At 46.7% G+C, this 13,488-nt stretch overlaps 1 protein-coding gene across 1 annotated transcript; it reads left to right on the top strand.

The window, feature by feature from the left end:
* The first annotated feature begins 8,930 nt into the window (after window positions 1-8,930).
* Window positions 8,931-11,661, top strand: LOC146197688 (ras-like protein family member 10B). Its single transcript, XM_084596507.1, has 2 exons — window positions 8,931-9,128; window positions 10,163-11,661. The coding sequence occupies exons 1-2, from the start codon at window positions 8,964-8,966 to the stop codon at window positions 10,583-10,585; spliced, it is 588 nt and encodes a 195-aa protein (XP_084452633.1). The 5' UTR covers window positions 8,931-8,963; the 3' UTR covers window positions 10,586-11,661.
* The last annotated feature ends 1,827 nt before the right edge of the window (window positions 11,662-13,488 follow it).

Here is a 13,488-nt window from a genome sequence, read left to right as displayed (position 1 = left end):
TCCCATATTTCTCCACTTAACCCGGTTCTGTGCTAGCTGCATCCACTTGACCCCTGCGAACTTCTTAATCTTATCCGCCCACCTAACTTTCTGCCGCCCCCTGCTACGCTTTGCTTCCCTTGGAATCTAGTTTGTTACCCTCAGCGACCATCGGTTATCCTCTCTTCGCACTACATGTCCTGCCCATGTCCATTTCTTCTTCTTAATTTCTACTAGAATATCGGTAACTTGAGTTATTTCTCTGACCCACTCTGCACGCTTTTTATCTCTTAATGTTACCCCTACCATTTTTCGTTCCATAGCCCTCTGGGTTGTCCTCAACTTAAGTAGAACTCTCTTGGTTAGCCTCCACGTTTCAGCCCCATAGGTGAGTACACGCAAGATGCAACTGTTGTATACTTTCCTCTTGAGTGATACCGATAAGCTGCTAGTCATAATCTGCGAGTGCTATCGATCGTAATTGCATTTTATTTCTTCGACACATGTTGCCTGTGCTATAATGAAGAGGCCACTTGTTCCGAGAACTAGTAAGTAGCTCAGTCGATTGCGTCTGATGGGACGAAATGTGAATTGCAAGCCTGGTGGTAGGCGGCCATCATAACAAGGAATGTAAGCCATGCATCATTACGCATCTTTTATTCACGCACCATCCCTTCTTCGTAAAGCGAAGCTGTAAAAAAAAAAGATGTATTGCCGTTAAAATGTGCTATTTTAGGTGCTATCGGCATTACCATCGAATTTTGAAATAAAAAAAAAACGGAAAAAATATAAGGTATTTTGGCCATGACTATGGTCTGGGTCAATGAACGGAAACTCTAGTTCGCTCGTCGAGTGTAAAAATGACAGTTTCACCAAAATTGCTACAGATCGCAATTAACACATTATTGTATACCATAATGTATCTTCTCCTCGTTTCTTGGCTTATGCACATACCGGGCGACAAGGTACTATACGTCAAGCTTTAAGCGTAAGGGGGCTCACAAAATCAGCTACACCGGCTGATTTACTGTGACACGAGGTCACCAAAATGAGCTAGCTTGGCCATCGTGTGTTGGCGATGCTCATCAAAAGGGGGAACCCATGCGACAGCCGGCATCCTGGTTTCTATAGCGGCTCTAGGCAGGCATTGTACCCAAGCAACTGCAAATGCTGTATGCTGAGCAAAACTTCTGGGCTCCTCCGCTTAAAAAGAGAGTAAATGAGGGTAAGAACAAAAAAAAAATGAAAGAAACATAATTGTGCAAGAAGTTCTTTCTGGAACATACGGGCTGCTTGGGAACGTGTTTTGGTTTTACATTGCAGGTCATATTTCAGAAAAGCTTCATCTGCAGAAGACCTTAGAACAGCTAAAACGAAAGAAAACTCACGAAGAAGGAGCGCCTGTGCGAGGGCGACTAAGACAATATTGATAGGAAGAAGGAAATGATCGCTGCTGGAAAAAGTTAGGAGAAGCAAGTAGGAAGGTATACATGGGCAAAGTCTGCAAAGGAGATGGGCTTCATTGAGATAAGGAGTTATAACAGTTATAAGAGGGTTACCTAGAGCTCTCTTAATTGGTGAACATTTATATAGCGTAAACTCAGATTAAGAAGAGGAATCATTTTGAGAAGAAAACTGACCAAACATGTGATGGGGCTAGCGGTCACATTATGCATTAGCCGACCTGTCCAGCGGCAGAAGATATACCGGGCCCACCTCAAAGGAAAAGCCATGGGAGGGACCCTAGACTGAGAGCCCCTTTGGCGCTAATAAAGGTTTGCTTTTGTCATGATGCCTTTCCATTTATTTACTCTTTCATATTTTATCTGTTTCTTTATTCTTCTCTTAACGCTTTGGCATTAGACATCCCATCTTATAAGGACAGAACACTGGAATTTAGGTCTCAATTTTCTTTTTTTCAGCGAAATAGAAAGATTGATGTCTAAAATGTTCGATTCCATAACGGTTTTGGTAGAAACGCCGTAGAAAAGTTTTACCGATAATTTTTCGATCAGTGCATGCGCCCGTTTTTATGTAGCTGATGCACGAAACCATGATCAGCGACCGCGATGACGACTGGTGGTTCGCAAAAACGACGTACCGAAAACAAATATAAATTTCCCTCGCAAAACAGCAATTGGACATTTTTTGATTATTCGGGGATTCAGAAACGCTCCTAAAAGTCCTAACCTTCCACAAGGAGCCCTCCATGCTGCCTAAACGTATGGCGTCCCCAGAAGGCAAATGCGTATTCCAGAAGCTTCTTTTCGCGTTCCCTGCCAAAGGAGCGCCTCAGAAAAGGTGGCCGAGCCGAAAACAGTGCTGATTTCAAGATTATGTGCAAAAATTTCTAGCGCAAACTGCTAGCGTTGTTAATTTTATAGTTCTATCGATACATCTGGTCATAAATTCTATCTGTTTGGTTAAGCGTTTAAAAATGACAAAAATGTTGTATTTGCGGCCACATTGCCATCGTCGCCGCGCGTCGCCGCGCGTCGCTGCATTTTGTTGATTTCTTTCGTGATTTTTTTTTTTTTTTTACGCAAGCTTAGCATACGGCATATTGACATGCGGCAATCTTTGTCTTCCCTCTCATCAACATCTATTTGCCAGTATCCGGATTTCAAGTCCACGGAAGAGAAATATTTCGCGGAGCAGAGACGATCCAGAGCATCGTCGATGCGTGGTAGGGGATAGACGTCTTTCTTCCTAACTTTGTTTAGCCGGTGTTAATTCACACAAAACCTCAGCGTACCATCCTTTTTCTTCACAAGAACGACAGGTGCAGCTCATGGACTCCGAGAGAGCTGGATGACATCGTCGCGAGGCATCTCTTTCACTTGGCGGGTGATAGCGGCGCGTTCAGTCGGAGACATTCGGTAAGGTGGCTGTCTGAGAGGTGGCATGGTGTCATCCGTAATAATGCGATGCTTGGCGAGATCGGTTCTGCCAACACGTGAAGAGTTGGAGAAGGTCGCCTGACAGTGCTGGAGGAGCTCGTTCACTTGGCGATTCTGCAGTTGAGAAAGCGCAGGGTTAATATCGAAGTGTAAATCGGTGCTAGGCCTCTCTATCTCGATCAATGGCAGCGTCGCAAGTCCAGAGGCTTTTCGAACATGCGTGATACCACAAATATGGGCCAATACAGTTCCAGTGCTTAAATGCTGGTGCTCACCGCCAAAATTTATGAGTAGGACATCTGCTTTGCCGTCTTCGAAGCGAACGACTCTTCTGGCTACAAGACTGCGTTCGAAAAGCAATTAAGGTCTGCTAGCTCTCCACGACACCTGCAAAGTTTCGCAGTGTCTTCGCAGCCACAGGCGTCATCACACTGGAACGGGGCGGAATAGTGACGTGATCATCATTGATGTGCAGTGCTGTCGGTCGCTCTGAAGCACTGTGTATTGCGTTCCCAGTCGATAAGGTCACTGACTTAGTCTGCAGGTCGATAACGGCTCCATTCTCTGCTAGAAATCCATGCCAAGGATGACGTCGCGGGAACACTGGACAAGGACGGCGAAGGTTGCTAAGTACGTTTCTTCTTGCACTGTTACCCTAGAAGTGCAGGTACCGGTCGGCGTTATCAAGTGGCCTCCGGCAGTACGAATTTGTGAGCCTGTCCAGGGTGTAGTCACCTTTTTCAGAGTGGCGGCGAAGGGCCCACTCATCACAGAATAATCGGCGCCGGTATCTACGAGCGCTGTCACGTCGGTTCCATCCACTGAAATGTTCAGGTCGGCGGTTACGGCCTTGGTGTTGCCGGAACGTCGCGGGGTCCGGTCACGGCTGCGGTATGATACTAGCTGATTTCGTGTCGTTGGAGAACTGGAGCGCCGAGGCAGCGGATCATCGTGGGGTGCGTCGTGTCGTCGTGAAATGGAGTGACCATCCGGTTGCAGCGGTGGAGGAGCTTGAGAATTTCGTCGATGAGCAACCTTCCCTCCAAAGGTTGCCGCTTCTAGTTTTCCCGACGGGGGCTAGCGGAGCGGACCCGCGTCAGGCCGGCATTTGCACGTGTCGGCGAGGAGTATTGGCGCGGTGAAGGCGACCGCGAGTATTGATAGGACCTTCCGGATGCTTCAGCCAAGTACGCGTCAATGGCAGGGGGCCGTTCACCACGCTGCGGCTTCCGCGCGTCGGCGCTAAATCAAGTAGACCCATTTGTCGGTAATAGCAATCACGGAACAGGTGACCAGCTTAGCCACAGTGGAAGCACAGTGGGCGATTATCGCGAGTGCGTCAGACGTCGCTTTTGCGTGGACGCATCTGAGAAATTCGAGCGGGAGGTGCTTGACGAGTGTATGCAGGGGCTGCTTGGTGCTGACTGGGAGGTGGACAGGCACGACGAGTGACTGCGGCGTAGGTCATGGCCTATGGTGGCATTGTCGGGAGTGGCTCGGGTGGATTGAGTGCCTGGTTGACCTCTTCCCGAGCCATCTGAGAAAGGCAGAATACTTGAGGGGGTGCAGCCGTCGAAAATAGTTTTTGCAGCTCCTGGCGTACGACGGCCCGTCACAAATACACAAAGACGCATACGGGAAGCAAAAAATGCTGGCATTCTGTATCTTGTAGGGAAGGGTTGTGCGGTTATTGGAACATTTCATAAATGTGCTGAATGACGGACGAATGCTTGTTGATGAAGGAGCCCGGGTCATTGTTGCCTATGCCTACGTGACCTGGTGGCTTCCTTTGTCTTCAGTGGGATGGATGTTTGTTTTCGGCTAGCAACTGCCTCTTTCTGGGCTTTGCGGATGTCGTGCGGTTTGCGGCTCGTATAGCATTACCGATCCCAGAGGCGCCAGTGCCCAGCTCCCTTAAACCTTGTTCGAGTGACCTGGCTGTAACAGTTAGTTCCTTAAAGAGCTTGATGAGTTCCTCAGCGACTTCCTAAGCTGAAGCATCAAATTCTCGGAGGGGCCTCGTGGTTTCCTCAATGACTTTCTAGATCACGGTAGAGTACTGAACGATGGCGTCTTCGTTTATTTGTTAGTTTGTTCGAGCGTGGCGCAATGTTCAGCAAAATATTTTATTAGCAAAGACATATACAGACAAAATATACAGGAATATACGAGCAGAAGATAAGAAGTAGAACAGAAGCAAAATAAAGCAAGCATGGGAGCTAATGCTAACGCACTGTCATCGCATAATGATAGCAAGAGGCCCCGTATTATTTTCTTCCGCTTCTTCGGCTTGCCATTCTATTTGATTTTCTTCGTTCTCTTCGTCCTAATTTGTTTTTTAATCTAAAGGTTCGCTCTTCGCTTGGATGCCTTGACACGCGCATTTCTACCACAATAACGGGCTTCAGTTACACAACCCCTAGGGATGGGATCGCAGTAAAGGCTTTCGCACCTTAATAGGTACTAAAGCTGTCAGTGAAGTAAAACTTGTTGCTGGACTAGTTGGTTCATGATCGTGTGGGAGAAAAGTGCAAAGCAGACAAGCACCTGTCCTGTCTCCTGCCATGTGTTCATCTCCTTTGCGCTTACATTTTCCCCCTACAAAGCTGTCAGAGTTTGATAAGTAAAGGGGGAGCATATTTTGGCAGATTTTAAGAAGTCTCAAAAATGGAACTTGTGCTACAAGAACCACGAATAACAGGGAAGGGAGCAGCCATCTGATCTAAAAGGGCGAGCATGGAAAACGGCGTGATTCAAGAAACACGTCGAAAACGATAAGATGAAAAAGGCACGAGAATGCCTGGTGTCCACACGTATTGGAAGGGTCAAGACTGAAACTGAAACTAACTCCGGCTGCTGCAAGTGATAACCACATGGAATGTCACATTTCTTCAGCGGAAAAGCAGCAAATATCCATCGACGAGGAAGTCGCCTGAAGCACAAGAACAAAGACGACGCGAATAAGAGAGTGGGACTGTTGACAAAAAAAAAAAAAAAAGTAAAGCGGTAGAAACAAAGCTTCACCGCGACCTTCACCGCGGCATGGCTGCTGGTTAGTGCGGTTTCATTTCGCCGACGTCTCAGGGTATCTCATAGCCCACGTGGCTTCGGAGCATTAAAACCCCACAATCCAATTGGTCTCGGCTATCCATGGCCCGTCGCTGCAATGTTTGAGAAAACGGGCACCACCGGGTGGCGCGTAATGAATCAACGAGGGCGGCCCCGTTTCTTTCGCGCCTTCCTCTGTTTCGTCCCGACGACAGCAGAGAATTGCTGTCTCGCAATGAGATCAGGCTGGCCCCCGCAATCTTCTCGGCGACGCGAGCAGATTGCCAAGCGACCACGTGCGGATCGCTACAGATCTTTTTTTCCTTCTTCGTCTTTTTTTGCACCCATGTGAGAAAGGGAGTGGAAAGGGTGCATGAGCTATGAAAACTTTGAGAGCTGACGTTTGTCTCCTACTGAGCATGACTTTCGGCCTTGACCTTTATTACGGGGCCCATCAAGTGTGTGTCTTGAGTCCGGCCCGAGTTCCTCATTCGCTGACATTTGAAGCAATGAGCTGTCTTTTGCATTGGAGTGTTTTTTCTTATAACCCTTTTTTGTCCTGTTTTCTTCCTCGCGGGTTAGAAGGGCGCACTGTTGATAAAAGGCGCCAATCGTGGACGGGAGCGTTGATTGGTTGGCCTGAGCCTGTGTTCGTTACTTGCATTTACTGTACTATTTGCGAGACCTTGATTTCTTTCTGTGGCTTATTGCTACCACTGTGGCGTGTATGTTGTTTCATGCTAACACATTGCTATGCTGCTTTTGTGATGGTGTAATATGAGGACTTTCTTTCTTTCTTTCTTTCTTTCTTTCTTTCTTTCTTTCTTTCTTTCTTTCTTTCTTTCTTTCTTTCTTTCTTTCTTTCTTTCTTTCTTTCTTTCTTTCTTTCTTTCTTTCTTTCTTTCTTTCTTTCTTTCTTTCTTTCTTTCTTTCTTTCTTTCTTTCTTTCTTTCTTTCTTTCTTTCTTTCTTTCTTTCTTTCTTTAAGCACAGTGCGCTTTCCATGATGTTCTTTTGGCATATCACATGCTGTACCGAAGGGATCCTAATTCCTGTGACGCAAATTCCACTTGTATTCATCTGCGCAGTTGACGCGAGCGGACATGACAACAGGCTGAGATACGCGAGGCTCTTCAGGCGACGTAGGTGACGAATCTCAAGAACCATGACAAACGGTGAGCTGAACGAGGCCAGCAGTGTCTAGAGACCCAGTCGGATTACACTGCCTGCCTTTATCCGTGGCAATTCAGACCCGTTTGTCGCTAAATCCTCATATAACGCTATGACTGAGAGTACCGCCCTTGCCATGTTGTTTAGTGGAGCACTCTTTCTTCCTCCTTACGGAGACATTTTCTCTCTCCACTTGATATCCGACACATCAGACGGATAGATGAACAGATTTTAACGTGATAGCGTTAAAAGCCCCTGTTTACTGATAAACCCGGCGTCGACATTGTCAGCGACAAAATTAGTTCTGGTTTAGCTCTGGTTAAACCTGGATGGAAGCGGAAGCTCGTTTTGCCTACTACATTATTCCCCTATCACGACATATCATTGTAGGGCGCTAAATTATTGAGCACACTTCAGCTCAGCCTTTAAGGATATGACGCGAGACAGTAAGCGACCAGCCCACATATACAATACCTATTTAACCAAGCCGTGACGCTGAAGGCTTGATTTGGGGGCCACAATGAAGCTTCCGCTTCAAAATCACGAACGTGGCGCTGGCAGCTGACATGGTCTTTCTCAGGTCTTTCCTTTAATATGGGAGGGTATATCGAAATCAGCGTGCCAGGACCCTAGCGTCCTGGTCGCCCCTAGGCTATGCAGGCATGTTCATTCGGCTTCTTGATTAAAGCGGGACTTTATATGCGGGCTCTCGGCCTACGCTATCTTTTCATACCCGACGGAGGTAAGTGTCCCTCATACTTTTTAACGCGAGAGCAGTGAAGGCCCTGTTCTTCAGAAAATCCAGCCTCGTCATTGTGAGCGAAAAATCACGGGCATGACTCTAGCAGTTGGTAGCTGGCCGTGCAGTGAGGCGCTGCCAGCTCAGGTTCCGCCTTTGAGGTGAGAGGGTGCCGGGATAGGGACTCAGCCTTCTTACTTTGGATGCCGAGTGAGACACGCTACCCCTGGCCCATGCAGGCACGCTCGGGTAGGCGCAGCACTTATATACGTTGTACACTTGTAAAACAAGCACTTATATATGTCTTTCGTATAGCATAGTATCTTCGGATGTTACATGCCATTCATTATATGTGAGATAACAGAAGCACAAGCTATAAACATCACCGACTAAGGGAGTAGTGAACTGCATTTATGTTACGAGGTTCCGCAAAGAGAGCCTGCAGACTGAACTCCGAATGCATATTTTCACTGCAAAGAACACAGGACAATGAAAGGAGACAGACGCAGGATGAACGCTGAACTTCAACTGCTGAAAATATGCATTCGTTGTACCACGGCCATTTAGCCCGTCTTTCCACATTAACAAGCCTTCAACTCTGTCTCGCCGTAATTTCTCTGTCGAGTCGTCCCACTATGGGACCCGTAATGCTAATGCATAAAATAGCTTTTATTGCGATAACAATACTGCGCCAGGTTTCGAGCCGTACCGTGGTCCCGGTGGAGGCCCCGCTTGACCTTGAACAGCCGAGGAGGAGGAGGAGGAGCAGAAGAAGAAGGAGAAGAAGACTGGTAACTTACGCTCTCGCGTCATACTCTTAAAGGATGAGCTGAAGTGTCCCCAATAATGTAGCCCTTTACACTGATAGGGCGTGACAAGGGAATAATGTAGCAGGTAAAAGAAGCTTCCGCCGCTGCTATCGCAATTCAACTAGGGTTAACCAGAGATAAACCACAATTAATTTTTAATATTTAGCCATGCTAGGTTCCCGCATCCAGAGCTTATTTGTTCGACTGATTCCTTCATAACGAGATAGGCACATCTTAATAAGAGGTGACTGTGGCACCTTATGGTGTGCACAGCAGCAGCCGAGGCGTGCGGCCCCCACTGCAGTAGCGTGGTTGCCGGATGAGCCTGGTGAAGGTGGTGGTGCTGGGTGCGCCGGCGGTGGGCAAGACGTCTATCATCCACCAGTTTGTGTGGAGCGAGTTCAGCGAGACATACGTGCCCACGGAGACCCGCCGCACCTACCACCCCTCGGTGGTGGTCAACGGACGCCTGTACGACCTGCAGGTATACACCCATCACCCTAATGGCTGCTACATGTTCTGTTCGCTCTCTTTTGTCGTGTTTCGATCCCAGTTTATGTTGCGATACTCTTGCATATATTGCTCTCTGGCGTTCTCGCCTAATTGTGTTTTTATAGTCTTTTATATTTCTCATGCTGTGGCCTGCTTCTGCCATACAATACGCGCGGGCTTCGACAGGCCGCACATTTGAATAATTTTCTTTTATATTGCAATAAATCTATTATCGTTATTACTATCTGCAGCAACTTTATATTTTCAAGATTATCTTATCACTGTATCTACCACGTAAATGCTCTTGCATAACTCTGCATTTTTAGGAGACATAGAGGTGTTTAGCCAAAAGAAAAAAAAAAATGATCTACTAGGCCTAAAAAATGCGAAAAGGCTTCGCGCATGCAGACGCTGGGGATCTAACCCTTTGGATAATAATGAAGTGGGAAGTCGTTAGAAAATGGACTGTGCGATACGAAATAAGATAATAGAGTGCAGACGAGCCAGACGATGTAACTTGTGCGTTGAGACTGCCTAGGGCGGCAATGCAATAGGCTATGGGTACCTTAATATTCACGTTATTCATGAGCTTCCACATTGTGTTACATGTCGGTTTTTTGCATTTACTTGCTTCATTTGCGCTTCCATAAGTTTTATTGGATTAAATCTTTTCAGTCTCTTCCAGAAAGGCAGAGCTGGTTTGTTATTCCTGAACAGACTACAGTCCTAAAGAACGAGGGAGCTAACCCACGCTAAAGTATTGCATAAAATATTACAAATGTTGTTTACGGCTCGCGTGTAAAGCTAAAGGCACTTAATGTTTAAAACCACCGAATCAAGCAAGGCCTGCTGTGCTTGCCCGAAAGAACCGTTCTGCAGCGGCATTAATTGCGATTAAATATGACGCCTGCCCTGTGTTTAATTTGCTGCTATGGTTTCATCTCCGCTAATGATTCATGTTCCTCAAGACAAACGACCTTGGTTATTTACTAGCACTCTCCGCCATTTCACTCTTCCGCATCGCAGGTGACCGACCTGCCTGTGGTGCCATACTTCCCAGCCAACTCCTTCTACGAGTGGAGCGACTTCCGTTACTGCGGGCTGCGCAGCGCATCGGCTTACGTGCTCGTCTTCGACTTAAACGCTCCGGAGACATTCCAGTACGTTAAGAACATGCGAGAGCAGATTTTCGAGTCCCGCAACATGCAGGGCGTGCCCGTCTTCGTAGTGGGCAACAAGCACGACCTGGGCGAGCCCCGCGAGCACCGTGAGGTGGCGGGACTCGTCAAAAAGCACTGGCGCTGCGGCTACGTCGAGTGCTCGGCCAAGTACAACTGGCACGTGGGCATGCTGTTCAGGGACATCGTGCGGGCCCTAGACGACGGGGGTGGGCTTGGGGCTCGGGGAGTCGGCGACCAGGGCCGCAGGGACCGCTGCCGGATTCTCTGACGCCGGCGGTCGGCGTCGATCTGAAGAAGAAAAAGAGATGCCGCTGACCGGCTGCTCTTAGATGCGGAGAATCCGTACACATCGCACAGAATGAAGTGCAAACGACGCTTTGTGTTTACTTAGTTTTTTACCAATCAAAACAAAAGAGTCTACGCACTTTCTCGACTACTTTGTCAATAGGAGTGGAATAATCCTTTTTTTTTTGGTTGTTGCCATCTTCCTGTGGGTGCAATAAGGGATGCCCTTTTTAAATAACAGCTTTGAACCTGCCAGGTCTAAGGAGGATTATTAAAAACAAAACGTGTACACAGTAGTGGTAAGAAGCAGCACTGATGTCTCCACCTTGAGCACGAATGAAGTCGGTTTGTGTTTGAAGAACGCAGTCCGGATATATCTGTCTGCTGCAAACCTTGGAGCGTCTACCTAGGAAGGATGGTGGAAGAAAGCATGGTGAAGGAAGTGAGGACCGGAAAAGTCGCCGATGCAGAGGTTATGAGTGATGCTGGCACTTCTTTACCAAGACTCTGTGACGCGGTGCCGACTCCTGCTGCCCTATGTGCACATGACGCTCTAAACGCCAGTTTCTTTTTTCAGGGCATCCTATGATTGGGCTCGTAATAATGTTTGTTCCAGACAACTTTGTTGGCCGACTGTTTTACAAAGGAGACCAGAGTGAGTGACATAGATAGCTTCACAGAAAGAGCTGACTGTTTGATTGACTTACGCCGTGACGTTCGCATGTAGTGCATCAGGTTGTGTGCCACAGTGTCGACGAAACATTGCAGGAGGAAATTTCACATTTTCAGACACAAACCAAAATTCGTCAGAGCTTTCTATATGTTTTTTTTTTATAAGTTTAACGTGAAAGAAATTATTCAAGCATATAGTAGCAAGATTTTTGATGGCAAAGTTTGAGGAATAACAACTTATATACATTGTCAAGCTTCAACGTAAAGGCGGTCTTTCAGATCAAGTAGGGCTATTTTAGCCCTACTTTTTAGCCAAGGTGGATGCCCAAGGAGGCTAATGGGCGCTAAGAGCAGCAATATGGTGTAATTTCTTGCTCCTGCTGTACTATGTAGGGATTCTCCAATCGAAAGGTTGTAATCATTATTGACAGCTTGTTTGGAGCTGGCGTTTTGAATAACAGTGACGCTGTGCAAGCCTTACCTACCTTAGACAAATACTTCCTCGGTATGATCCCAATAGGAGTAAGCGTTAGCTGGAGAAGCTGGCGCAGGCAGTCGTTGTAAGAACTCCGCTAGCCTTAACTCCTGTATCGGAAATTGAATGCTACTAGTTCGCGTTAGCTCTGTCCGATGCAACAGGCACAAACTTGCTCTCCTGAAAATAGTGGAGGCTGCAAGCAGCCTTAATAGTGCAACAACGTGCTGTATGCCGCAGTTTCTGGAATACAGGCCACGTCCTGGACATAGTCCACAATCAGCAACTCTGGCTGAAAAAAGCTTAGTGGACTGTCTTTATCCGGTATGTATAGTTGGCGCCCGGCACACAGAATCGCGTTGGATATTTGTGGTATATTGGGCGATAACAAAAAAAGTAATATGCCTATGTGCGCGCACAGAAATAATACGGGAACTTAAAACGCCGAACATTTGCACAGGCCTGCGCACTGTGGGCCGGATTCTACTACATATTTTTTAAAGGCAAATCAATGCTTGCTTTAATTCTGACACGATAATTCGTCTTTGGGGACAAGCTTAAATAGAACAACAGTTGCCGGCAAATTGTCCTTTCTTAAGACTTTTCAGAGTAGCGTGATGCAAAGTCTCAACAAGAAAAAAAAAAAAGAACAACAGCACAATATGTGGAATTATTACCGGGGCAAATAGTAACACCTGACACATGTTTGTAATGTGCCCGTATGTATAATCATCTTTTTTCCATTTCTTTTGCGTGTGCCCTACCTAAATGTTTGCCTGTTTGAGAGCAGCGCTGTAATAAATGAAAGCTCGAGTACACATGGGACACGTCACAGGGGAGCACTCTATTATTTACAAGCCGTTTGTTGCGTGCCAAGTTTGTTTCCTTGCATTGCTGAACAAGAAAGTTCATGCTTTTATTCTCAGTCTGGCGCTAATCAGTTCAGTATAGTGCGGTTTAAATCCTCGTCAAACCCATAAGCAATTGATGCGGAGCACATTTCAGCCCTATTTCGCGGAAAATATTTAACATGCAAGTTGTGTCTTCTTTGCTAGCCGTCGAGGCATTCTTTTTTTATGGAGTGCAAGCCTATGCCGGGTGAGTGGTGTGAATGCTCCGAAATATGGCGATGTCACATTCATTGTATAACACATAATTTTCTAGCACAGACCGCGTCATCGATTGTCGTAGTGCCTCGTGACAACTTGCTGGCAGTTAGCTCGTTTGTTATAGCCATGCGCGGATTGTTTCCCACGCCTGTTTACTAACCTCATGCGACTGCTCTGCCTTTAGCAGAGCGTATATATGAGCGCCAGATTCAGAGATGCGAAATGCAAACACGTTCGCAGGTTGATTCCATCTACGAACGAGGGCTGCGTTAGAGAGTTTTTCCTTCGATAGGCTCAATGTTAATGCTTAGCATGTAGTTGTCATAAGTTGTCCTTACAGAACGTCACTGATGCTCAAGGTGCTGTAATAACGTGTAACGAAGTTTGTCTAATTTTATTCCTGTCAGGGCGTCTGTACGTCCTACAGTAGATAGGCGCTCAGGAGACTACGTGAGTGATTGGTGGAATACATAGGAAGCATGTTAAGTTAAGCAGACTCACTGACCATTGTCTCGAGCAACCGAGATTAAAAAAGAAATACCATTGAGCGCTTTTTGTGATTGTTTAGTGAAATATTAAAGTATCGGGATAGCTAAAGTGCGTTTCGGGCATGATCAACTAGGATAACGG

This window comes from Amblyomma maculatum, chromosome 3 (assembly GCF_055883805.1).
Source record: "Amblyomma maculatum isolate TAMU_Amacu chromosome 3, ASM5588380v1, whole genome shotgun sequence".
Lineage (NCBI taxonomy): Eukaryota > Metazoa > Arthropoda > Arachnida > Ixodida > Ixodidae > Amblyomma > Amblyomma maculatum.
This window is presented reverse-complemented; position numbering and strand designations above follow the sequence as displayed.

Excerpts from the sequence above, each read along its gene's own strand:
- LOC146197688 (XM_084596507.1), top strand. The coding sequence starts at position 8,964 with ATGAGCCTGGTGAAGGTGGTGGTGCTGGGTGCGCCGGCGGTGGGCAAG. Across the intron at positions 9,129-10,162 it reads GACGCCTGTACGACCTGCAG|GTGACCGACCTGCCTGTGGT; the intron begins GTATACACCCAT and ends TCCGCATCGCAG.